Here is a 25,698-nt window from a genome sequence, read left to right as displayed (position 1 = left end):
ATCTCTATGGAATCAATGTGATATTGTCAACATATATATTTTTTTTCTTTTGTGTTCAAAACAGTGTCTTGTGTGTCAAAAAAATTAACACTGAAGTGTTTTTGTGGGGAAAAAAAAGTAAGTTGTTCCACTTAAAAACTGTAGTTGCTTAATCACCTAACGCAAGTAACTAACGAATATTCATGGCACTTAGGTTGATTAATTTCCTGTCAAATTTGTTTAAATCAATTTATAAACCTCTACATACTCGTAGTAAAATTGCAGAACATGCGGGATTTCAATCCTAGTAACAATATTGGGAAACATAACTATTACTAGATGGCGCTCTTTCGATACAAGTTAATAGTAGTTAACTTTCACGCTGTAGAACAAGTAAACGTAGGTAGAAAATCCCACACTTGCCATTCTGTAATACAGGGTTCACAGACAATAAAAGAAAAACTACTTTGTTTATGGTAAAATTGTCGAAAAATTATGCTTAGAAACTAATCTTGATAGGTATCTAAAAACATTCTATAAAACGTCGTATTGCTGCTATCACTAAACTCTATAACAATACTACCACTGGTATAAGTCACATCGACAATAGTCTCTAACGCAGAGATCCTGCAATCAAACCCAGACTAAAAACCCAACCCAATGTGGTGTGTGTTGTAAGCTTTTCGCTTATAAGTCGAACTCTTTCTCGCTAAGCTAGGGCCAGAAGCCTAGAAGGGTGTCTAAGACTTCCGAAAATGTGTCTGGGGATCCCAGGTGGACTGTGCGTTGTTCTACCACGCCAGCATCACGGGCGTTGCTTACCCTTCTCTTTCTGAGAAGAGTTCCTGTGCCCTGATTTATGATTGGCTAAAATATTTCCGCACTTTCAAATTATTGACAGCGTTGTAACTTGTGCAAGTGATAGTTTTTACTAAACTCACTATAAAAATGACTAACAAAGGTAAGTATAATTTTTAAGCACTTATAAAGACCCGCTTTAAATCCTGTATACTCTCACTATCCCAAAAATACGGACTAGAACTAGAAATTGGGAACAATATACCACAATTAAAGGTAGCTAATTCTAGTTCAGTGCATTTATAGCTATCGTCTAAAACTACAAACAAAGGCGTGTGCAATATCTTTCTTATCTTCTCTGGGCCCTGCGAGTTTGACCTTGACGTCAAATTTTACAAATCTTCATAGAACAACTATGAAAGTTGCTGTCAAAAATTATAGTCAAAACTGTGTTAAAATTTGAAAGAATTAGCTCATCGGCACAATCTAATTCAGAATCCAATTTTAATCAGTTTGTTACCAAACTTAATTTAAGTTTAGTTAATTTGTTTTTAGTTTACTTAATTAGTTCACTGAGAGATTTGGTTTTCTGATAAATTTAATTGTGACAAGAAAAAAATTATGTCAATGCCTTGATTACTTATCTATGCCCTACAAATACTTTTGTTACTAAACACAATTTTCAAACTCATTATATTATTAATCGTGATCACTTTCAGATTGTTTAACTTTTTTTTTTTTATGTACCTGGGAATTAAATTTTTATTGGAATAATGTTTAAAACAATCTCTAACCGCACTCTTTCTCTGTCATAGTGCGACTTAACGAGTGCTTTAAATTTACCAATTCTTACAAGGATCACAAATTTATATTGGCTTAAAATCTCATAAATTTAAATATGTTTCAGGACTAAACCAAGAAAGGAAATATTTTATTTTTGTTATTTTAAGTGCGACAGTTGATCGAATGTATTAATTTCTAAACGGAATATAAATAAAATATATATATGTGACTTTGAAATGTCGCAGATTTACGATAAAAAAAAATTGAAGTCTATTAGTCCGAGCCAAATAGTTTACGGAACTTCTAAACCGTCCGAAACTTCCAACAGGTATTTAGAGGATTATACAAATGGCAATGGTAGCGGAGAAGAAGTATTTTTTACCGCACATAAAACCGATTTCGACAAAAATATCAGGTTGGAAGAGTACGCGTTCTAGGCTACAATATAATTTTGGTATAACTCAGGAAAATGACAAATCATTATTTCTGCGAGGTACATATAAATCTATCATGATTGGAGATCTTCCCTGTGCGTGCATGATAAGTTTTTAAAAAGGCGGCAGTCCGAATATCTCCGGCTGGAACTTCGCTAATGTGGGCAGTACTATGGTCGCGTGCGTCGTGAGTCTCTTGTCCAGGTGAGGATCTGGCACCATCACTACCTGCATACCTGCTGAAACACCAGCGGTGACTCCGTGTGGGGAATCCTCGAAAACTAAACACTGGAATAGGTGAAATATAAATTTGATGATCCGTTTTTGACGGAGCTCGTCTGGGAAAGTAACGCCGCCATCCTTATGATAGCTGTGTTTCGATCTGAAGAGCGTGGTTGAGTATAATTACAGGTAAATGAGGCTTAACAAATACGCCTCAGGTCAGCTTGAAGGACACTGGATGGCAATTTATACGACGTTTTCCTTGCATGCCCTGCGAAATGTTACTCTGTTTATAGGATGATGATGCAATGATTTTCCAGTTACTTCCAGTGGGCCATATGCTTGGTCCGTCATTTATTACCTTAAAAAAGTAAGTAACACTGCATTTTTCACGCTCTGAAATTTAAAAATGCTATCAGTTGAAGTGTAACCGAACACTGCTTAACTATTCCGACGTTATGCCACGTTTATTATTAAGGTCTTAAGGTAGGAATGGAAGGTATTAAGGTACCAAAAGTTTGAATATGGGCCTTCGAACCGGAAATTTTAGATTCTTTACAAAAAATTTTTTTTCTATGGTTACAATATAACTGTATTGATTCATTAAAACTCACCCTTTCTGGATTAGGTTTGTCAGGAAACCTAGCTGCTGCGACCAGGAATATGTCTGGATGCGGTTTTCCATACTTCACCTCCTTGTCAGTGCTTCCCATTACCATGTGGTGGAAGTAGCTGAACAATTCTTTGTACGACGCTATTTTGGTTTTCACTGAACGCTCGCTTGATGATGTGGCCAGCGCGAACGGGACTTGCGTTTTGTGCAAGTGGCGGATTAGTCTTTCGGCGCCTGTGATAAGTAATAAATAGAAAATGGGTGGGGGACACATGGACGAACAGATAGACTCCTAAGTGAGCTTTATATTACCATTTACCTGTAATTATTGGCGGACCCATCTATAAACCTAAAAACCTAAAACATCGCCTGGCATGCAAGGAAGACGTCCCACAAATTGCCGCCACGTATCCTTCAAACTGAGCTGTAGGTGTGGCTTCACGTGCTTTTCACTGGCAAGCACGCCCTTCAGATTGAAACACAGCAACGCTGTTTGGCATAGCGGCAATTCTTCCTCCGGATGAACTCTCACAGAAAGCGCTGTAGTAGCTAGCTACTACTTAAGATCCTATTAGGGTTCCGGTTTTCTTGTATAATGTGCCCAACCCTCATGAAAAATGCGCTTCCAGTTTATAACCTCCTACTCTTTTGAAGTCAATGATTACGCTTTACGGACAATAATGATAAATCTTCTTCTTAGTCCTTTCAGTCTTGACAGACTGGTCGTGGTCGTCATCTGGGTGTTGTGGCTCGCTTGACAATACTTCGCCACTCTTCTCTAACGGTTGCCTTTCTTGCGCATTTATGTAGAGGAGCCTCGATTGTGGCTTTCACTAATGATAAATAGCTAGGTGGTATCCGTATATTCCGATTCCGACGTGGCCGTTTGTTATTCACTTGGTTACGAAAGGATAACTTTGACCTTCACGGGTAGACGCCCGGGTGTGCAATGTCAATGAGAACGCACACTGAATTAATTTCTGTCCATTCCGCAAATTGGCGTGAATGTACGTCATATCACAATCAAAGGGGTTTGAATAAAAATATTCAACCAAATGTCGCGTATATCAAGGGTACACATTGTATTATTCTGGTATATAGTATTACATACATACATTTGTTCGGCTATGTTTGTTGCGGGCTCTTCTTAGACCAGGGCGCGTTTGGAACCCTCCTAGCTTTAGTTTTAAGTTAACGAATGCAGTTATCACCATCACTAACATTAGTGTTACATGTTAAATAAATAAATGAACTTGTGTAACTTATGTAAAGCTTGTGTTATGGGTACCTACTAAGATGACTGATCAATATTATTATGAATAATATACATAAATACTTAGAATATAAATATAAACACCCAGACACTGAAAAACATTCATGCTCATCACACAAACCTTTTCCAGTAGTGGGAATCGAGCCCACGGCCCTGGACTCAGAAAGCAGGGTCGCTGCAAACTGCACCAATCGGCCGTCAAATGAACGCTTCATAAGTGCCTGTGATAAGGTCTACATGAATGAAACATTTTTGAATTTTGAATTTTTAGTAACATCATGGACCATAAAAAACGGCCTGATCCTGACGACTTGGCATCCTCTGAATACGTGACATGTATGTATGTTGAGGCAGACCCATGTGGTGACGGCAGATCAGAATACGGTTGTCACAAACCCTCCTCCCGCAGGTGTCATAAGAGGTTACTAAGGGAATATAACTGATGACGGGCAGCAGCGTCCTCGGCCTGCCCAGCCTGCGTGGTGATTATGGACTATCCTTCCCATTGGGATAGGCCTTCGGCCCAGCAGTGGACTGTTAGGATTCAGTATGGGTCATGAAACAAAATGACATTCCACAATACGAATAGCGCGATAATTCACGTTTTTTTATATGACGGTTTTGCCAACAGGATTCTTGAAACTGCGCTTAGAAAAAGCTCCATCATATTTTGCAAAAAAACTAAACAGGATATCGAAGTATAAACTATTGAACTTATTATTGAATTTAACTTATATTTGAACTCTTTGGTGCTGCGGTGAATTATGTGGCAAATCCTGGTTTGAATTCCAAACAGGAGGCATTTTGAAATTTATTTTTTCTTCTTTCGGTTTCCACAGTTACCGATAGAGAACCGTTGCCAAGCAATTTGGTATTCCAGTACGACACCGCGGGGTAGCAAATAAAGGGTAGGTCAGGACCTCCACTTCCCTTTCAGGGGGGCAGAGTACGAATCCCAGCACGCACCTCTCTTCTTCTTCTCTTTAAGTGCATTTGAAGTAATTAAAATATTACTTGCTTTAAGAGTGAAGGAAAACATCGTAAGCCAACCTGCATGCCTGAGAGTTCTACATAATGTTCTCAAAGGTGTGCGGAGTGCACTAGGCCAGCGTGGTGGACTCCAGCCTTAACCCCTTCTCATTGTGGGCGGAGACCCGTGCTCTGTAGTGGGCCGGTAATGGGTTGATGTGATGATGATGATGATGATGGATTTAATAAAACTGCCGTATCCCTAAAATGTTAGCCTGCTATACTTATCACCAGGTGAGATTGGAGTCAAGGGCTATCTTGTAGTGGAATAAAGAGAAGAAAGTTTGGGAATAAAAATTTCCTTCAAAACAATCCGGATATTGCACAGGTTTTACACTTGTCCTTAGAATACATACCATCCAATAAAGGCGACCCTGCGAGCATAGTGTCTCCAAGTACTAATAACTGATCTCTGAACTCTTTAGGTGTTATGGGCAAGTTGAGTTCTTTGCACAGAATCTCTGAAAGTCTCTGCTCCGTGCCACCAAGTACCTTCATCATCAGCTCATCAGTGTACTCATGGCCATATTTAGCACATAGTTGGGTGATCATCTTCTTATATACTTGCTCAGTGTCTGAAAAGAGACACAGAATTTGAATTTAACTCTCAATTATATTTAAGGCATTCTGGAGCAACTGTCTTGTAGAAAGCATAGACGGTGTAACTTTTATGACTGAGTAGTTGTACAGCGCAGCTGCGACTATTTTTTTGCGAATTGGTGTCCCATCGGTCGGTGAGGATATTAAGTAGGAGGTTCTGGGTGCGATCAGGGATTTTGATCCCCGGCAAAGGCGTTTTAAGAATCTATTCGTTTTTCCCTACAGAGAAAGAATAAAAATTTATATTCTCCCACAGCTTTAAAAACTCTAACTCTTAAAAATATTGGCTCAATATGGAAATAATATCCAAATAATATATGTGTAAAATTAAACGGGGGTAAACTTTTCCTGTTCCCTGTTAACATGCTTTGGGAATTTAAACATTAATTTAATCTCTTGTCAGGGGGTATAATTTTTGTCTCTAACCTTTGCTATCCATGCTGTGTGGTACAATAGTGTTTCAAGTTAGATATTTAGGTTTAAGGTCAATAAGTTAAATTCAGGGAAGCCAGCCACCATCGTAGACATCACTTACAGGTGAGATTGCAGTCAAGGGTTGACTTGTAGTGGAAAACAAAATTAAAAAGAAATTCAGTATGTGTTCAACAGGCTAGGATAAAAATGATTGCTGCTATTTCAAATATGAGAATACACTACTAAGGAAGGTTGAAGGTTGTCGCTGCCTTAATAAAGAAATATAAATTTACTATGACAATACACACATGCTATTTAGCCTCAAAAGAACTGTTGCTTGTGTTATGTGTACTAAGATAACTGATAAATATTTTTACGAATAATATACATAAATAATTGAACTCAGAAAGCAGTGTCACTGCCCACTGCGCCAATCGGCTGTCTAATACTTGGTGTAAGGCTTTATTGGATTAAACACTACCTGTGCAGGCACAGGTAGTGTTTCAATATAAGGAACCTTCCAGTAAGCAATCTTCTTACTAATAGAACCTAAGGAATAGGTAACTATAAGGAACTAAAGGAATTGGCCCTATTGTTGCATAAGTCTTTGCTGACGTAACATTTAACAACTGGCTTTTATATTCACTTAATAATGTTTTAAATTATATACCAATAATTTCATAGTTTTTTTAAGTTATATAGAAAGTTTATTGCACAGCTAGTTATTAAATAACATACTAGGCTTTATATAAATAACTTTTTGTAAGACTATATTACTTATTTATTAAATAATTTTCAATATACTAAATAAAATCTAAAATCTTTGCATAATTAAATCTTCTGTTAATATAAAGGAATTTAAAACTTGTAACATAGGGGTACCTTGGTATATTATTTTTTTTAAATATTGAACATTAAAGTCACTCTTACTTAAATTTAAATATTATCGAGTTACTGTAATTAAAGCATTACTTAAACTATATCATATACATCCTTGTATATTTTTTCTTGGGGGCCCGGTGGCTTGAGACACAGGTTTTACCTAGTTCAAGCATCAGGCCCCACATTATAACTGAGTAACAAAATAGCCTGTAAGCAACATTATATTGTACTTATAAAAGTAATGTGGAGAAATAAATAAATCATTCATTATCATCATCATATTCTACCAGTAGGTATCTATTTTATTTTTAATGATCATTCCTTAAATAAGTTAAAATGAAATCCAAAACTGGGTATACATATTTTCAGTGTATAAATGCCAAGTAGGACATTGTGCAAGTTTAGGGTATACAAAATGTTGGTGCTGACATCCAGAAGAACATGAGAACAGAAGACAATACACTTAAAATTACCATATATCTGAGTGCTATCATTGTTCGCACTACATAAATTGGTGGGTCAGACAGTCACAAAAACGATGATGGGCTTGCCACACTGTTTAGTAATAAAATACTCTATTTATCCTCAACCTAAACATCATCATTTGTATGACTACTATATTATACTGCTTACTTCTTTATATTTATACTACTTCTGCTATAGAAGGAAGAGGAACCACAGCGAATAGCGAGGTGACTTAATTGCAACTATAGCAAAAGATCTTTACTGGTCAGGCAATAAATAGAGAATTCAAAAGGATTGGAGAATCAATTAATCTGTGTAATATTAAAAAATTTCATAGCTCAATAGAATAAAGAATACACATATTATTTATTCAAATATGTGAATGAAATCACCTGATAGGTATGAGGAAACAGTGGTACACTCCCAAAGATTTCCTTCGCCAAAAAAAACGCGCGACACATCTTTGATGTAAAAATCTAATTTTAGTCAACACACAGTAAAAACGTTTCGTAATACCTTACGTGGGTATAATAACATTGGCTAACGCATAAAAAGGTCGAACTTTTACAAAATGGTAAATAGTATTGCATACCCAATAGAAGTCCATCCATATCGAATATGCAGTGGGTAACTTTCCTCACATTTCTCGTTGAATAACATTGTTTTCTGATTGTATTTGATACGGTTTTCAACAAACAAATCCTCATATTGTTACCGGTTGTTACATAAACACTTTCAGATTTAAAATTATTTATTTATACGATTATTTATTACTATTTGAGTCAGGACTCATGCAGTTATGCTTTGCGTAGTTTACTAATAAAAATAATGAAAATTAAAAAAAAGGAAACTGTAAACGCTAACAGCTGTTTTGCCTTCCAATAGTCGATTATTTTTTTAAAAGTTGCAAAACAATGAAGTAAATACTTTGACATTGACATTTCATTATGAATGAAAAATACAATTTAGATCTTCATTTGTGCCCGACACTTGTAAACTTACGCCATCTCGTTCTAATGTTCCATAAAAACGTTTAGGTCGGAGAGATAGCTGGATACAATGTTGCTGCATGCTATATTTTACGACGATACAAAGGTCAAAGTAAAAGGGAACAACCAAAAAATTTAGAAAATGAATACTTGTTTAATTAAAGTATATGATAATGGCACAATTACATATTTCACATGCATAATTTATAAGATTTTAGCTATTACTGGCAACAAAAGTGCAAGTAGCTAGCATCACACTCGCTTTCAGCGCACTTCAGGCGGCGCAGTCTTGCTGCGGCCGTCATGGATCGCAGTTGAATCGTCGTGGGCCGTTTTTATGGCGTGTAAACTGTCTAAAGTTTCAATTAAAAATTCATTAATTTCGCTTTTATTTAAAAATTGTTCAGTAGAGTAGTTTTAACATATAATAAAACTTAATTTAATAACTTTACCGTGAAGATGGCTGTGAACGTGTGTTTTTGTGTTAAACTGTCCCCTAACAAAAAATCGATTTTTGGATTGAGAATGAAGAGCCAAATATTGTATTTGGTGTTGTTTGCCAGTTTATTGGCCATTACTTCTGCCGCGAACCCGGAAACATCTTGTGCTAATGTGAGAAGTATTTTTGCAAAGAAAGGAATGTTGTCGATTGTTGAGTTGGTGACCGAACAACCGAATTCAGGTAAGAATCACGCGCTCCCTATGCACCTAAATAAGATAGTGATAAATGATAATCGTATTTACGTAGCTAGTCAACTGTTTAAATTGCTAGTGTATCTGTTTTGCTGGCTAGATATCATATTTTGAAATTTGTTTGTTAGGTAAAAAATCGCTGTTTATATTATGTATGTAAACTTTAATCATCACCTAAAATAATTTTCAAAATAACAAAAAACTGGATCGGATACTGATTGATTTTATATTGTTTTTTGATATTTTTGAAATTTTAAGATTAAGTAATTAAGATAAATAAAAATGAAAGATTGGATTAATACATATTCATAGACAAACAGAATTCAACACTCGAGTTTGTAGGAAGACAAAAGGCACTAAAAGGCCTGGCAGCTATTGTTCAAAAAACAATTTCGAAGACCCCCGCGCCGCCGATAAGGAAGCGTTACATTTTACCTGCTCGAGAAACAAGTTAAGACAAGAAGTCTTTTAATTTTCTAGGGACTTTTAATAATACTACAAATTCCAGAGACGATAAAAAGAACAATGGTGCTCACTTTAAGGTTTTAACTAAAAACTTTTCGTGTTAAGACTTACATTCTTTAGTATCTACCGATAATCCTGAGACCATGAAAGGAACAACAATGAATGATTCAAATTACATTATGACTAACATGTGAATAACATGTGATTGTGATAAAATATAACATCTACGGACTACTTTAACAAACTATCTAGTTTTGAAGGAAATTAACAAGTTTACAAGAAGAATGTAGGTGTAATGGAACTAGTGAATAGTGGGCGGTGCTGTTGTGAAACACATGAGTTTCGACATAAACAGATACGCCTAATGCTTCTGCGAACCAAATATTGAAAGCTTCGCGACACTTCAAGTGCATGGCTTGTATCTATCCTATGTCTTGAAACAAAGAGTTGAAATTTAAACAAATTATTTATTTTTTCTCAATGTCAAGAGGCAAACATAAAGTTAAAAACACGGTCAAGCCAGCAGGTAATTGAGGCGTAGGCGAGCGATTTCTTACAAAATATTTAGCCCTTCGACACTGCATTCGAAAATATGATAAATTTATGGGTTATATTGAATCCATGCTTATTGTAGAATTGGATATAGGAAGGTGCATTGCACGTTATAAGCCTATAAATCGTTATCAGCGAACGCGATCGTGATTGATGATATAATATACACATCGAAAATAAAACTGAGAGACGATGTATGAAGTTTGATTTATTTCAAAATTTTTGCAAGAATTGCTTCATGGTCACTTATGAATCATATCCAATCATTCAAGCTTTTAGTTATTTTCCTTCGTTACCAGATATGTAAATATTATTATATACCTAGAAAACTGAAACGATCTAGTTTTGGTAATCCCACGACTTGGTTGTATTATTTTGCGTCAAGTAATACATTAATGCTACCAAGCTACACCCATGTAACCAATACGTTTCGATGTATTGACCCTAATTGTTCCATGTTAATCAATTAACAAATAGGACAATGATGTAATACAAATTGGATCGGAATATTGGGTTTTAATTGCATTAGTCTCATTGCTTAAAAAATAATATATATAAAGTCAAATAACTTATTATCTATAGCATTCCCAATTACCCCAAAATTCAGTTTAATCAGTACTTAAAGTTTGCCCTCTATTTGAAAACAGTGGGTAGGTACCACGTTTCCTAATATGGTAATAACGTCTGATAGATCGGGCACCGGCGAGACGCGTCAAGGCTTAAGTACTTTGCATGCCTCAGCTTATTTAGCATGCAATACTCGATTGCCGGTCCTCCTAACGGCTGACTTGTCGCGCCGACTACCGGCATTTGTGTCTGTCTATGTGCTAAGTTCTGACAAACAATTCAATAAATTCGCAGATCTTGATAATTTGCATGGAAGAGTTGTTAGAACACAGGAAAGGGGTCTTATGATTATTCACCCGACTTTAGAATTCATACAACATAAAAACAATTGATAATCAACGACCATAATAATTAAAACTTCCAAATCTGTACCTTTATAGACTTCTTAATTTTAAGTTTTATACAACAAAGGAGCTTATAGCGTTTCTATTAAACATTCCCTCTATGAAATTTTTTATTTGGGAATTTAAATCTTCATGTTAAACGTGAATTAAGGTAAGTTTGTACGAACTTAAGATTTCTAAAAGTAGGTAAGTGCACGCCAGGAAAATGTTAAGATGTTCTTCGTTATCAGGTGAATATCCTGTTTGGATACTTTCTAAACTAACGTATCTATCATTCTGTCACCGAAGTCACTTTAGATAGATAACGCGTGTCCATTTTTGGAAAGCAGTAAAAAGTAAACGACAAACCTTTTCGTTTATTGGGTATTAGATTAACATTGACATGCGAACTACTATTAATTAAATACAATTTTTAAAGATTATTTTATTATTAAAAAAAAAAAAAAAGATTTTTGGGTTACGTCAGTTGGCCGCGTCAAAAATTGTTTCACTTTTTTATAATTACTATTCTGTGGATGGATACTACGCATTAGTACCACAGATAGAACTAAAACTTATATATTAAAGTCAAGGACTTTTCAAAACTAAAAATGACTATTTTTCTCACATTGCGCTTTTAGGATAATAGTATCATATACGAGTAGATATCAAGAAAAACATTCGTTTAAACGTATTTGATATTTTTAAAAACAATAATTTTGTTTAAAGTTAAATTACTAAAATATTTGAGGACGTCCGGATGTCTGTCCGTATGGATCTGGCACTCTCACGTCCGTAAAAATTAACGTATCGAAGTTTTTTTTAAAAGCTTCATAATCGCAGCGCGCTGTTTGCTATTGAAAATCTCTGGGTCGATGTCGTTTTTAATTACAATTAATAAAAAACTAAAAAAAAATTATTAGTCTTGAGTGTGTCTCTTATGAAAATTGGGTTCGTTCACAATTCTTACGAGCTATTGTGTTGCTTTACGTCGAGAATGGCGAGAATTGTTGAAAGTATTTTTTTATTCCATCTACGTGATTGGCTGATAGTAAATGACAATAACAATTTAAAAAAAAACTTTCAACAATTCTCGCCATTCTCGAAAATCTCTGGGTCGATGTCGTTTTTAATTACAATTAATAAAAAACTAAAAAAAAATTATTAGTCTTGAGTGTGTCTCTTATGAAAATTGGGTTCGTTCACAATTCTTACGAGCTATTGTGTTGCTTTACGTCGAGAATGGCGAGAATTGTTGAAAGTATTTTTTTATTCCATCTACGTGATTGGCTGATAGTAAATGACAATAACAATTTAAAAAAAACAGACCACTTGGAGCGCGGTATGGGGTAAAAAGTTCAAGGTACTATTTTTAGTGAAAAATTAGATGAGGCGTGCACTTTTGGATTTTCAAACTTTTTTTACCATATTTCCACTTTGCAAAATGCAGTCAACTCTCGCGCTGATCTGGTTATATTTTTAAGTACTAATAAATGGTACCTACCTGGTTGAAAAACCGATAACAAGAGATTTTATATGATGGAGTGGCTATTGGAAAAAAGGTCATCCCATTCCATTGTAAATAATATGTTAATTTTATTAATTTTATATAGCGTGCGTCACATCAGCGTAAACGTTAATTTTACATCAAGATTAATTGATATCAGGTTTTATATGAATATAAATATTCATGTATAAAGAAAGAAATGGCAACTTTGAAATTAGGAATCGACGCGACGTGAGCAATACTTAAAAAAGGAAATGGAGCAAAGATAGTTTCAATTCATTTTATCCCATCTGTCACTAATCTAAGGTTTAAATATCGTTGTTGACAAACATTGGTCAAACGTTGGACAAACATTGGAAAGGTCGACAACCTATCGACCATTGATTAGGTTTCCTTGTGATTACTAATTTATCACTTCACATCCTACCGGGAAAGTTACTAATGCATTCAGCTGCATTCAAGTTTCGTTCCTTGGAATATTTGAAAGTCTTCCGTTAAATCAATACGTAAGTGAATTAATTAATTACTACATATTTTTGCTTACATTTCATGCAACTAAATTGAGTACCTAGTGTTTTAATGTAGCTTTTTTTACAATGAAGTCGACGCCCTGTAGTACCTACATGTAAGATTCTAATTCAAAATTATGTTATTCAGACTAGGTATATTAAGACCGAAAGTGCGCGCGACTTTTATAATTCGAATTTTAACATGACAGTTTCTTAATCCATAGACAAAATACTATAGATAATAAAGTAAATTTGATTATCACAATTTTATATGTCATTTGAAACTACATAGTCATTATCCTCAAACTAGGAAAGACTCACTTTATTATTTGTGAATAGGGAGGTACAGCTGCCCGATTTATTACCTTTTCACAATTCTCCTTCACGGAAGTGACATAACGCTTCATTTGATAGTGGTTATTGTATCATCATGGCAAATTTTCGTCGGTCGGTTTCGTTCGGTCGTTTAACATCATTCTTAAAATTACTGAATGGACAGACTGCTAGGAAGACTAGAAGCAGGCACCTAGTTATGAAACGTTACATGCCATATTATTCGCACGGTTTAAAAATGGTCATAAATTACCTACGTTCGAATTTTGAATTAAATTTCGCTCGCACATACCTGAGTATAAAATGCCATTATACGAGGCAAATTGTTCGAGCTTTCACATGAACCCTTTCAATCAAGTTAAGTTGAATGGGACTCCATCAGTCACAGGCCTCATCAGCCCTTTTATCCTGCGTCCCGAAACCTCTTATTCTGTAATTAGGCCCTTAGATTAGTTGCGAACAGGATGCCGCTTTCGTTCGTTTTTTATATTCATTTGTACAGGCAACAATTGTGCAGAAATCGGAATATCGAATTAAATAATTACCTTTTATGATTCACTGCGCTCTTATGTTTACACTCGTCTGTAAAAATATAATTAATTAATGCAACTTTAAGTTTTATAAAATGATTCACAGACGAATAAATTATAATAATTTTAAACCGTGTCGTCGTTCGTCGGCGATACACTCGGAATATAGTACTCTTATTATAGTTCTTCATCTTATACTTTATCAAATTAGAAAGATAATTGATTGAATCAATTGTTTCCATTCAATTCAATAGGTAAATTCTTTCGCCAATAGGCATTTAATTTTCATTTCACTCTTTATGAAGCTCTGATTCAACAGGTTTTATTTAGTTATTAGCTTTTCAAGTGAAACAAACAGTAAGTACTTTTACACATAAGAGTAATGCCGTATTTTTATATCACATAAACCAATGAAGTTTCCACGTGTTTCCAAGTAATCCAACAGGCTTTTCCAGCAGGCTTTTTCTTGATGTGGGACATAAATACCTTAATAATACTAAAAGTATTCTTTAGAGGTCTCACAAAAGAGCATAGGCTCTGACGGGCTTTATCGATTCATCATCATCATCATCATCATCACCATCAAGCCATTACCGGCCCACTACAGAGCAAGGGTCTCTTCCTACAATGAGAGGGGGAGGGGGAAGGGGGGGGCGTAGTCTACCACGCTGACCCAGTGCGGATTGGTGGACTTTATCGTCATTTATCATCATATTAACTAGGTAGTACTGAATAGGGACCGGTGGCGGCTCTCCGGGAACCGAGAATGGCCATTACCAATTTTCTTCTGGACAGGTTATATCTACCAATTCCTGAGCCGACCCAGGAATTGAACTTAGGATTTTTAAATCTGTAGTTGAAGATGATAGCTTCTAGAAAATGTATCGGGGCAGCCTAATTTAAAACAGTAATAATGGTATCCGAAGCCGTGACCGCCGATTAAACGGACACTTAAAAACACCACAAACGAAGGAGTGGATTTATGTTTTTTTTTTGCTTTTTTATTTTGTATCATTAAGATACAGATAAAAATATGGGACTAGTGCAGAAAAATGTTACAGAAATATAAAACTTCCCAAAGTAGGTAATTAAATATCGTTGTATAAATAGCGAGCCAGTTTCGTTTACAAAAAAGCCACAGGTCTTTCGCACGAACACTAGATCAGCGGCTGTCAATATTATGAATAGATTTTATTATTACCTATCGATCGTTAACATCGGCTAGGATCCGTGCGGTTCGAGGTCAAGTGACGCAGGCTAAAGTATATTGCTCAGCTATTTACCAAAATTACATGTCAAACCACGTTTCGCTTATCCCAGTGGATAATATTAACATTTTAAGTGCTGACGAAATAATACCACAAGTAAAGTCCATACGCAATGTCTATAAAAATATTCAACTATCTATCAGATTTTTTTAGGAACACTGAAAATAAATTTAATAAAGTATTTATAAAATACCTTATTGAACAATGCTTTTATTTCGCAAATGTTTTTTTTGATTTAAGCATCCCCAATAAAATCGGTTTCCCTACTATACGAAGTCGTACTTATGTTTTTAAAATTCATAAAATTATTTTATTTAAAGCAAATTATAGCTCAACAAGTCTTGGATTAATCGCATCGCAAAGACCTGCGCTAGCCGGACATACCGAACCTTGCAGGTGGCGACCTGTTCCAGCGAGCCAAAGCCAACCGGTCCGGTGCAAAAACGTACCGCTTTGTCAACCGCCGGCCATTAATGCAAACCCGCCTGTGCATACTTAATTAAGATGTTAAGCTAATTAAAAATATCCGATTCTAATTAAAACCCGTTTAAAACCGCATCCCTGCACATTTTTTTATCTGTAGATGTGATTTTAAAACCTTAATTGCGGTCACGAAGATCATATTCTTGTCTATGGTAAACGGAATTCGATACTCAAATTAGACCTACCTACCTACAGAGTAATGAGAGGCAGACAGGAATTATAAGAATAATAGGATTTAATTTTACGCTCAATAGTATGGCGCTACGGAGCTGTATTTAAATTAAATAAGTAGGTACTAATGATCTTTATTAATTTCCTATTTACTATTTGATTATAAGTTAGTTAAAATTGTATTATTTTTTTTGTTAAATATAAAACCGGTTCGTTTACAGACTTTGTATAATACCTTTATTTCAATAAGTAGACAAAGAAAAAACGAAGAGTTCGTATATATTATAATATGGGACACTCAATCACAGATCGTTATTATATAATAGTAGGTTATATTTTTTTATTTGTTTAACAGCTCAGCAGGGCTAGCACAGTTGGGAGACAAAAATTATATCCCCCGATTGTGTACCCTGACTAGGGATATAATTAACGTGTCCACCTGCTAAAGCACGGGAACATGGAATAGGAGAAGTTTACTCCCGTTTACAAATAATAATATATTGTGTAATAATAAATTACACATTTATTACTTGTATACTTTTATTTCCACTTATGCGACAATCCTCCGAGAATTGATAAAGCTGGGGTAGAAGGTAATTTTGTACTCTTTCCCCGCGGAAATAATTGCTTTACGTGCTGTGTACATAGTCCTTATATCCTTCATAGTTTTTATGTTACCAATTATTGCCAGCCTATCGACAGTCTGTCTCGTTTTCCCACAAATACCACCTGGCAACACTACTGGCTACAGCTATGCGGGCCAGACTCAAGGGGTCGAGGTCTCGAGGGCGAGATATGACGTGGCGAAAACAAAACAAGTTCGAACTTCCAATGGGTCCGATGCTGCGTGCATTCCATCGCTTCAAAGATTCTTTAGTCAAGAATGCGCGAGCGAGCTTGTAATGATTATAATCTCGATTTACTGGTCGATTCGTCATCGTCCGATTTAGTTAATGGAATAGCCAACACTCGTGTGAACTGATCTCATAAACTGTGCGATGGCTTCTAAGTTATAACTTCATTCCATGATTGTCACTTATGTGGGATTTTGACGGATCGATTTTCACCGCCCCGGGCACAGCGTAATTACGCTCTCTACGCACGTCTCGCTCCGATACCGAAACATCATCAGATGTTAACTTTTTTTTATTCCGATAAATAAATAAATAAAATAAATATACTTCGGCAATACAGCAGGGCTAGCACGGGCGGGAGATAAAAATTATATCCCCTGACTAGGGATATAATTAACCTACTAAATCACTGGAACATGGAATAGGAGAAGTTTACCCCCGTTTTTTAATACAATAATAATATTTCCACTTGTACGCCAGTGCTCCGATAGTTGATAAAGCAGTGGGAGAAGATACATTTTAATTCATTCCCCGGGGATATAATTGTGTCCTGCCCATGCTAGCCGTGCAGACATCGCCATCTAGCCCCAAAGTAAGCGTAGCTTGTGTTATGGGTACTAAGATGACTGATGAATAATTTTATGAATATAATATACAAAAATACTTACATTATACAGATAAAAACCCAAACACTGAAAACATTCATGTTCATCGCACAAACATTTTCCAGCTGTGGGAATCGAACCAACGGCCTTGGACTCAGAAAGTAGGGACGCTGCCCACTGGGCCAATCGGCTGTTCAAACGTTAGCCCTTGACATCATTATCTTTATAAGCTGGTAAGTGATGATGCAGTCTAAGTTGGTAGCGGGCTAACCTGTTAGGGGTATGGCAGTTATATTAAACCCATACAACTAATCAGTTTCTTCTTCTAATCTTAGCGGCAAGTCTTCTTTGGTACGGTGGTAACAAGCCACGGCCGAAGCCTCCCATCATCCATCCATCAGGAAATATAAATTCCCAAATTGCCCTGCCGGGGATCGGACCCGGGACCTCCCATCTAAAACACAGCGCTCATCGCTACGCCAGGAAGGTCGTCATAATATAAAACCTTCCTTAAGCCGTCCTTAAACGTGGCAATCTGTCGTAAGCGTTGGATTACTCGTGTATGCCCATATTAAGCCATGACCGCCTACTTAGCGTAAGCGACAAAAAAACTATTTTTTAGTTTATTTATATATTTTTGCCCTTCCTCAACAAAGCGACCAATCAACTTGATTTTTAGCAAAGAGTTATTTGAAAGGACGGAGAGTAACTAACTACTTTTGGTCCTGAAAACACACCAAATTTCCAAAACTTGGTTCACAGGAACATACTACACCAATTATCGTCCTTTCCTCACGTCCAAAAAAAATAAACAAACGTCTTATGCACCGCGGGTAGCACGTTTATAACACCGTAAATATTTGTTGGATTTCGCAATTTATAGCAAATTTATATCATGGGGAAAAGTACATATTCTTTTTGTAGTATAAAGAAGCCGCTCCCGCATTTTGTACGCTTTGATCTTTAAGACTTCAATAAAAAAGAAGGTTTATATGTGCTAACCAAGCACAATATGTAAATGAAAACCGAAATATTACTTCACATACTTTAGAGGTACATTATTTACTGTCTCTGAAGCTTATCTGTGAAACCGGAACGCTAATAGTTTTTTAAGTAAACCACTGCCATAGTTTTAACTGCAAGAAATCAGATAAGGCCCAATATAACCTGCAGAATAAAAATCACGTGACTCCAGTGACTTTAATAGGTACGCGTCGCGTAGCATATGTACTATGCGCGTTTCGGTCTTTTATCTTTAATAGGGTTGTCATAAGTAAACACTAATGTTTTGAATTATTTTGTATGGAAAACAAATATACTTCTTTTGATTTAATATTTTTTCAGGATGATTGCTACTCATGCAAGCTTCAACAGTATTTCGTAATTAGGTTACACGTTGTATATAATTTATTTATTTATTTATACTCTTTATTTGCACACAAAAAATACAGAAGAAGAATAATATATAATAGAGAAAAGCAACGAAATTCAAAGATTTGTTATGTGATGTCATAACAAACATATTTCTGTGGACTAACATTGCAAGAGAGATAAAAGTAAATGAACCTAGGTACTACGGAATTTTTGCCATCAATCCAAACTGCCTCACATTAGTATTTACATAGCTTTCGTGCGAAACCGGGACCCGACGCTAGTCTGCTTAATAAGTAGAGGTGATTTGATTGCTGACTGGTCGTGCGGATAAAATTGGCCCATGTAAATTCCGCTTTAACTGACGACCTCCTTTGTGGCTTCACGGCGGTAGGTTTAGGTAACGATGTTTTAATTGGCCAAATTATTGTAGGTATATTGGTGGGAGGTTTCAAGTGCGGTCTATTACCACCCATCATATATTTACTAAAGATAGTATAATGAAAAGTAGCTATTAACAGGAATCTGCATTTTATTAGAAGGTTAGACCGTTTATAGGAATGCTTTAATTAATAATTACATTATATTTCCTTCTACTTACTTATTTTAGCATACGTTCGTTTAAGTTGTATTTTATAATCTTTACTATACAAACTTAAAACTTAGAACAGGAATATAATATACTTGAATTTATTTAGGTATAGGTTAACCTGTTGCTACGTGAAAGAAGAACCAACCAACAAACATATTTAAAAATATAACGTATTATAACGTACAAAGTAAAGCCCAAAAGCTACATCCATCCGTTTGCAAAACAATTAATAATTATTGTAACGTTAACATTTCAATTCAAATATTTTATGGATTACTTTCTAAAGTCCATACAGTCCCTTTACTATAACTTGTCCCCTATTTATAAAGTTCTTAATTCAATGGATTTATGGGACAAGTTATAAAGAATGGACTGTAGTTAAGGCCAACATTTTTTTTTTTATTTCATTTGTCAGATTGCGAATATTACGTTACCAACATTTAAAAGCTACTCTTTTGTCTATGACCACCACCGGAAGCTCACCGAAGCTTGTAGTTGACCGCCAACCGTATATAATTTCATTTCTTTGCGGTTATTTTATTTTATCACTTGACACCTTTGAGTAATAATGTGCTACCTACCTACGTACTACAGGGAATGATGTTGCGAAGTATCTAGGTACTTATGCTACGCTTTGCAGTCCATTGGGCTGCAAAATATGATAAGTATAACATGTTCGAGACGGCATTTGAATATAAAAATCCCAATGAGACGTGAAGAAGGAGGTTATCAATCCGGTTATTTTGTTTATGGTTGTTACCTAAGAACTCTGCTATATTTATAAACCGATTTGAAAACATAAACATCTCGTAAGATTAATTTAAATGTGTTTAAAGATGCGCAAATGCGTTCCGTTCCGTTCGCAATACGATTCGGTAAGGTGTCAGGTGAAAACCGTACCCCTAACAGGTAAGCCCCCTACCATCTTAGACTTTATAATTTACTCTAATTAACTCTTTAAGAAGTAGGATACATACTAAATGTTCACTAGACTACCTAATCAACACTCATATAACTTACCTATGATTTTACTACTTAACTTGTCTATGAATTTTGCCACAAGGTGTGGTATTTTGCTTTTGTATTATCATTAGTTATTTGATTTAGGTTAGGTCGGAATAAAAAGGCCCGAATTTATATTTTTTTCATTTTAGTTTATATTCTCTACGCATCACCCAAATCATTAAACAGGCGATTTAAGCGTTTCATAGGTTTCGTGAAAACGGGTGTTACTCATGTTAGCCGCATAGCAGTTACGGCCAAAATCGGAACAGTTTCAGGGTAGCCCGTTACGGTGAGCAACAAAAAGCAGACATTTCGGAGAGGTCCTGCCCAGGACGCGGTCGCATGGGAGCGGAATGCGGTCCGGCGGCCGCGGAGGGCGGAGGGCGGTGGAGCACGTTTTCATTACGACCCGTCGCGGTGTGCGTATAAGTGAATGCCTTCGAGATGTTTGGTTAACTATGTCAAATTAGTTGGCGCTGCGTATTCGGGGCTTATGTTACGCTGTCAACTTTAATAGGTGTGGATAATGGCTGCGTCGTTTATCTAGCGGTTATCATTTTTGACTGTTTCATTTCTGGGTTCAGTCATCATCAACCCATTACTGGCCCTCAGCAGAGCTCGGTTTTATTCGTAGAGTAAACCTGTGGTTTAATGATTATGATTTGTGGGTTAAAACTTACACTGTCATATTTGTAATAATATACTTCATTACTACACGTGCAATCATTTTCTCACGTCTATCAAGCTTGACACTTACCTCGAAGTCAAAGTCAAATATTTCCATATTTAAATAGGCACATAGATGGCACTTTTGATGCGTACATTACATGTAAAAAGTGACATAGAAGTGAGTTAGAATATGACGTAGTATCTCTATTTAATTATATCTGTAGTATTTCTCAGAGATTGTTGGATAGAAGCAGGCGATAATTTGCGTAATTCCGTGTTATCCAATGAACGTAAAGCTTAATTTTCCATAATCTATTTAGTAATTGACAATTGCGCTTTGTATTTCCCTGGAGCGAATGTTGCGGGGGAGCATCAATAGCATTCGGAAGATGATTGCTAGCAGGTTGGACTGTAGGTACCTATGTGAATTCCTTCTGTGCTATTTTAAATGGATTTGAGTGGTAGTGATTCGCAAATATTATTTTCTTTCACTAATGTAGAAGTAATTTGCTTTTTAATACGAAAAAAAAATTTGAACCTTGATGCCTGAGATAAAGATATTATTACTTTGAAAAGTAGACATCTTGAGATGTTCCGGAGTCGGAGCGGAACGTGCGTAGAAGGTGGATTTTGGTAGATAGGCTAAGTATGGTGCAAATTATTTTATTTGCATAAAACATTGTAGGTATACATCTTTAGTCATAATATATGATCATGCAAATCTTAATTTAAACAAATTCATTTATATAGTAACTAAAAAAACATCAAAATAAACATAATTAAAATAATCATAATGATTGTCTGCTGAATATAATAAAAATGTCATTAATTTTACTGTATGGAAAAATTAATTTGTAATCATGGAATGTCAATTTAAAAATAACATATGAATTAAATTACTACCAATATATACCAAAAATAACATATAAGTTATTTAATCTTTAATGAAAGAAGAAATTCCAAATTGCACCGTGCTGGTTTGCCTGGTTCTTGCGGATTATAGCAAGTTAACCTGAATGAAAAACAGAGTTCTATTTACTCGTCTTTCCCCTCTTTTAGCAAGCTATGGATCATGGATTCTAAATCCTGCTACAGATAGACCGACTAAATGTGGGTCTTTAACCGTGGTGAGATGTAAATGGATCATAGAGTCTGTAAATATAAAGTAAGGAATTACTTCTGTGATTATAATGTCGCGAGAGTTGGAATTCAGTGAATACAGCTTCCATATTGTCGCTCAGCTGATCACCTGTCAGACCATAACCTGATTGCGCCTTAATAACTGATCTACTTTTTTAAAACGGTTACTTTTTATCACGGGAGTAGTTTAGACACGTAGAAAAATATCAATGTATTTCTATTTTAATTTCAAATATATAAAAATAGTAGCAGTCCATTGTGTTGACAATACCTTTACTTTCAGAAACTCCCTAATAATTCAAACGTCTGAATTTTTGGTTATAGTATATAAAACTGAAACAACACTAACTGCATTAATCCTGAATGGCGGCAAAACTTTGTACCATAGAATATAACATTGTTGCCAATTCTTTTGTACACAAACCTCAAAATTAAACTAAGTTAACAGATCTAAATATAGTGTTGGCTTTTGACAATGTCTTCTTGACAAAAGGACAGCACTATTTTCAGACATGTCAGTTTAGTTTTGAAGTTTGTGGAATTAATATCATAATTGGCAGTTGAAAATGAAGTAGGTACCTACTGTCTTTTAAAAAAAAAACCCTGTGAATAAACTTACGACTTTTTAAAGATCTGCCAATTTCTCAGCTACAGGACCTAGCCAATTTAGTTTAGTTTAGAAACTCGTAGGGCAACGGATTTACCACCATTGACAATATTTAATATATGTCTGTGGTTAAACCATAGATCATAGATGTACACTTACTTGCTATATGGGTTACTTTACTTAGAGTTGTTAATACTTGGGGAAAAATAAATCCAAACACTACCAATGGCCAGACTCCCAGAGCGTTCGCTGCAATGTAAACGGGAACAAAGCGGGCCTATAAAGTACGGGCTGACTGCGCCTGTAATTATTATGCCGTGAGAGCTCGCGTTCGGCCGATCACCCCTCGGACCATAGCGCCACCGCGCCTTAATGACTGTTGCGAATTGCATCAAAATGTTTGCTATCACGCCTGTTCTTTGTGACTTAATGACGGTTAAAATGTCGTTTATATGAAAAGTCAAACGCTTTTAGGGTGTAAACTTTATGAGGGTTTTTTTTGAAGTAAAACTTCTTTAGGTGCTACTAGGGAATAACTCAGATTTTTCTTTTACGTCAGACGTCTGTGTAGTTTCTGCTATTTAAAAATAATAATTTGCATTCGTCGTAAGTATATATATGTCATATATACTACTCCTACTCCACGCACTTTTTTTTTTAATCTCTAAATATATTTGTTTCTTTATTACTTTCGTAATAAATATTAATAATTTATTAAATTATTAATTTTTTTTCTGACGATTGCGACATTCTAAAATATTCAATGACAAGGTTGTATTGACATGTGCTGATCTAAACATCAATTTTCTACTCTCAATTATATATTTAACAAATAAAAATATTTATAAAATGTGAAAGTTATATTAATGAATTTTAAATAGAATATTAAATGAAATAGGAGATATTAAATGAAATGGCGGAGTCGCAGCAACATTATGCTCTTTCATCAATAAATAATAAAATAATAAAAGTATTACTTCAATCGCGCGTAAAGGTTACACGGACACACTTTTTTTATTTACTACCTCTTGCAACTAGAAGCGGTGATAGCTAGTGGGTATGACTTCGACTTCAATTTCGGGGGGCGAGTTCGAATCCCAGCACTCACCTAACTTTACTAAGTTATGTGCGTGTAAGCAATTAAAATGTTAATGCTTGTAAGTGCTTGAATAGTAAATGAAAACATGGTGAGGAAACCTGCGTACCAGAGAGTTCTCCATAATTTTCTCAACGACGTGTGGACTGAGGAGTCCACAATTCCGTACACGGCCTAAGACCTTCGCATTGTAGGAGGAGACCCGTGCCCTGTATTGGACCAGTAATGGGTCGATATGATGATGATTTTTAATACCTTATAGTATTTATGTTATTGCAATGTGTAAGCGTGCAAACTTTCATAAAAATCTGTTTAATAGTTTTTGCTTGAAAGAGTAACAATCAATCATCCATCCATACATGCAAACTACTGATTTATAATATTAGTAGGAAGTAAGAAGGATAATATAGTATATGCATTTGTTCTAGCTAAATTACTTGTTTATGGTGACCATTGCCGCATGCCCGCAGCGACGTTGGTGGCTCGTCTCAAAATATACAATAATACTTTTTAAACCATATTCAAACAATGTGGTGTTTTGTTTTCTCGTACATTTCCGGTCTACTCTACGCCACGGGCAACGGGGCGCGGGCTTCTAAACTATAAGCTTTACACTTTGTACCTCTAATCCTACTGCCTGTTTACAGTAACGACGGACAAGGCAATGCTTTAGTAAGTAACGCCTAATCAAAGTAGGTTCCTAGGCATATATACCTTTCACCAATCGATTTTTACTGGGCAACTAACCTAACTAACTTGTCTATGGTTCTTGCCAAAATTTTGTGTTTGTATTATCATATTTATTTTTCGTATGGATATAAGGTTATTAAAAAAAACCGAATTAATATTTTTTTATTAAAATCGGCAATAGCGCGCGAACCACGATACGTGCGGGCAACTTATAAAATAAATTTTGAAGTCAATGAACACGAATGTTTTTCAGTGTCTGGGTATTTATACGTATATTATAGGTGTATTTATGTATATATCATTCATAAAAATATTCATCAGTCATCTTAGTACCCATAACAGAAGCTACGCTTACTTTGGGGCTAGATGGCGATGTGTGTATTGTCGTAGTACCTTTATTTATTTAATGCTAGAAGCTTTAAGGCCGAGATCTCTCTGGTATTGTTATTTAACTCTGTATAATTTATTAAAATTTTTTGGGCTGCAAATACTTACTTTCCGTGTATTTGGTCAAGATCGATGGTTATTTAGTCATTATGACCATACTAATAATGCCCAATGCCTGACGGAGGCCTCCGTATTAGGATAATACAAAAGGAGAACACTTAATGTTCTCCTTTTGCAAGGTCGGGAAAGGAAAATTGCACTAGATTTGCCTCCGTGATCGATTACTAAAACAACAATATGAAATTTGAACATCACTTAAAACATTCTGTAAAAAGCCGGCCAAGTGAGATTTGGACTCGCGCATGAAGGGCTCCGTTCTCTTATCTATAAAAAAAAATGTTCTTTTCAAATCAAATTCTGTTTTTAGTATCTGTTATTATAGCGGCAACAAATACATTATCTATGAAAATAACAGCTGTCTAACTATCACGGTTCCTGAGATACACCTGGTGGCAGACGGATAGACGGAAAGACGGACGGACAGCGGAGTCTTAGTAATAGGGTCCCTTTTTATTCTTTGGGCGCGGAATTCTAAAAATAACAGATGTCGTCTATGGGAACATAGAAAATTACGTCTATGGTGTCAATAGACAAGCATCACGCGGCGTTATGAATGAACGTGGACCCCCGGCAGCGGTGGCACGGTGGGGGAAGCTTTCGGAATTCCAAAAACTCGAGTG

General features: G+C 35.6%; 2 protein-coding genes across 3 annotated transcripts in view; one reads left to right on the top strand and one right to left on the bottom strand.

The window, feature by feature from the left end:
* Positions 1 to 58: 58 nt before the first annotated feature.
* LOC120623241 (probable pseudouridine-5'-phosphatase) lies at positions 59 to 8,199 on the bottom strand. Of its 2 annotated transcripts, none has more exons than XM_039889159.1 (4): positions 8,085 to 8,199; positions 5,488 to 5,706; positions 2,831 to 3,063; positions 59 to 2,282 (listed from the first exon to the last, which is right to left on the bottom strand). In XM_039889159.1, the coding sequence occupies exons 1-4, from the start codon at positions 8,197 to 8,199 to the stop codon at positions 2,109 to 2,111; spliced, it is 741 nt and encodes a 246-aa protein (XP_039745093.1). In that variant the 3' UTR covers positions 59 to 2,108. The 2 variants fall into 2 exon arrangements, with proteins under 2 accessions (XP_039745093.1, XP_039745094.1); XM_039889160.1 differs by lacking the exon at positions 8,085 to 8,199 and adding an exon at positions 7,885 to 7,974 and having other exon boundaries at positions 2,109 to 2,282.
* Positions 8,200 to 8,771: 572 nt separating this feature from the next.
* Positions 8,772 to 25,698, top strand: part of LOC120637680 — a 135,702-nt gene continuing 118,775 nt past the window's right edge. Inside the window, exon 1 of the mRNA XM_039909626.1 lies at positions 8,772 to 9,163. Coding sequence (XP_039765560.1) covers positions 8,941 to 9,163 — 223 coding nt within the window. The 5' untranslated portion in view covers positions 8,772 to 8,940. The remainder of the gene's footprint in view (positions 9,164 to 25,698) is intronic.

The sequence above is a fragment of the Pararge aegeria genome, chromosome 4, assembly GCF_905163445.1.
Source record: "Pararge aegeria chromosome 4, ilParAegt1.1, whole genome shotgun sequence".
NCBI classification, from domain to species: Eukaryota; Metazoa; Arthropoda; class Insecta; order Lepidoptera; family Nymphalidae; genus Pararge; species Pararge aegeria.
This window is presented reverse-complemented; position numbering and strand designations above follow the sequence as displayed.

Excerpts from the sequence above, each read along its gene's own strand:
- LOC120623241 (XM_039889159.1), bottom strand. The coding sequence starts at position 8,199 with ATGAGGATTTGTTTGTTGAAAACCGTATCAAATACAATCAGAAAACAA. Across the intron at positions 3,064-5,487 it reads AGGGTCGCCTTTATTGGATG|GCGCCGAAAGACTAATCCGC; the intron begins GTATGTATTCTA and ends TACTTATCACAG. Across the intron at positions 2,283-2,830 it reads ACAAACCTAATCCAGAAAGG|TGTTTAGTTTTCGAGGATTC; the intron begins GTGAGTTTTAAT and ends CACCTATTCCAG.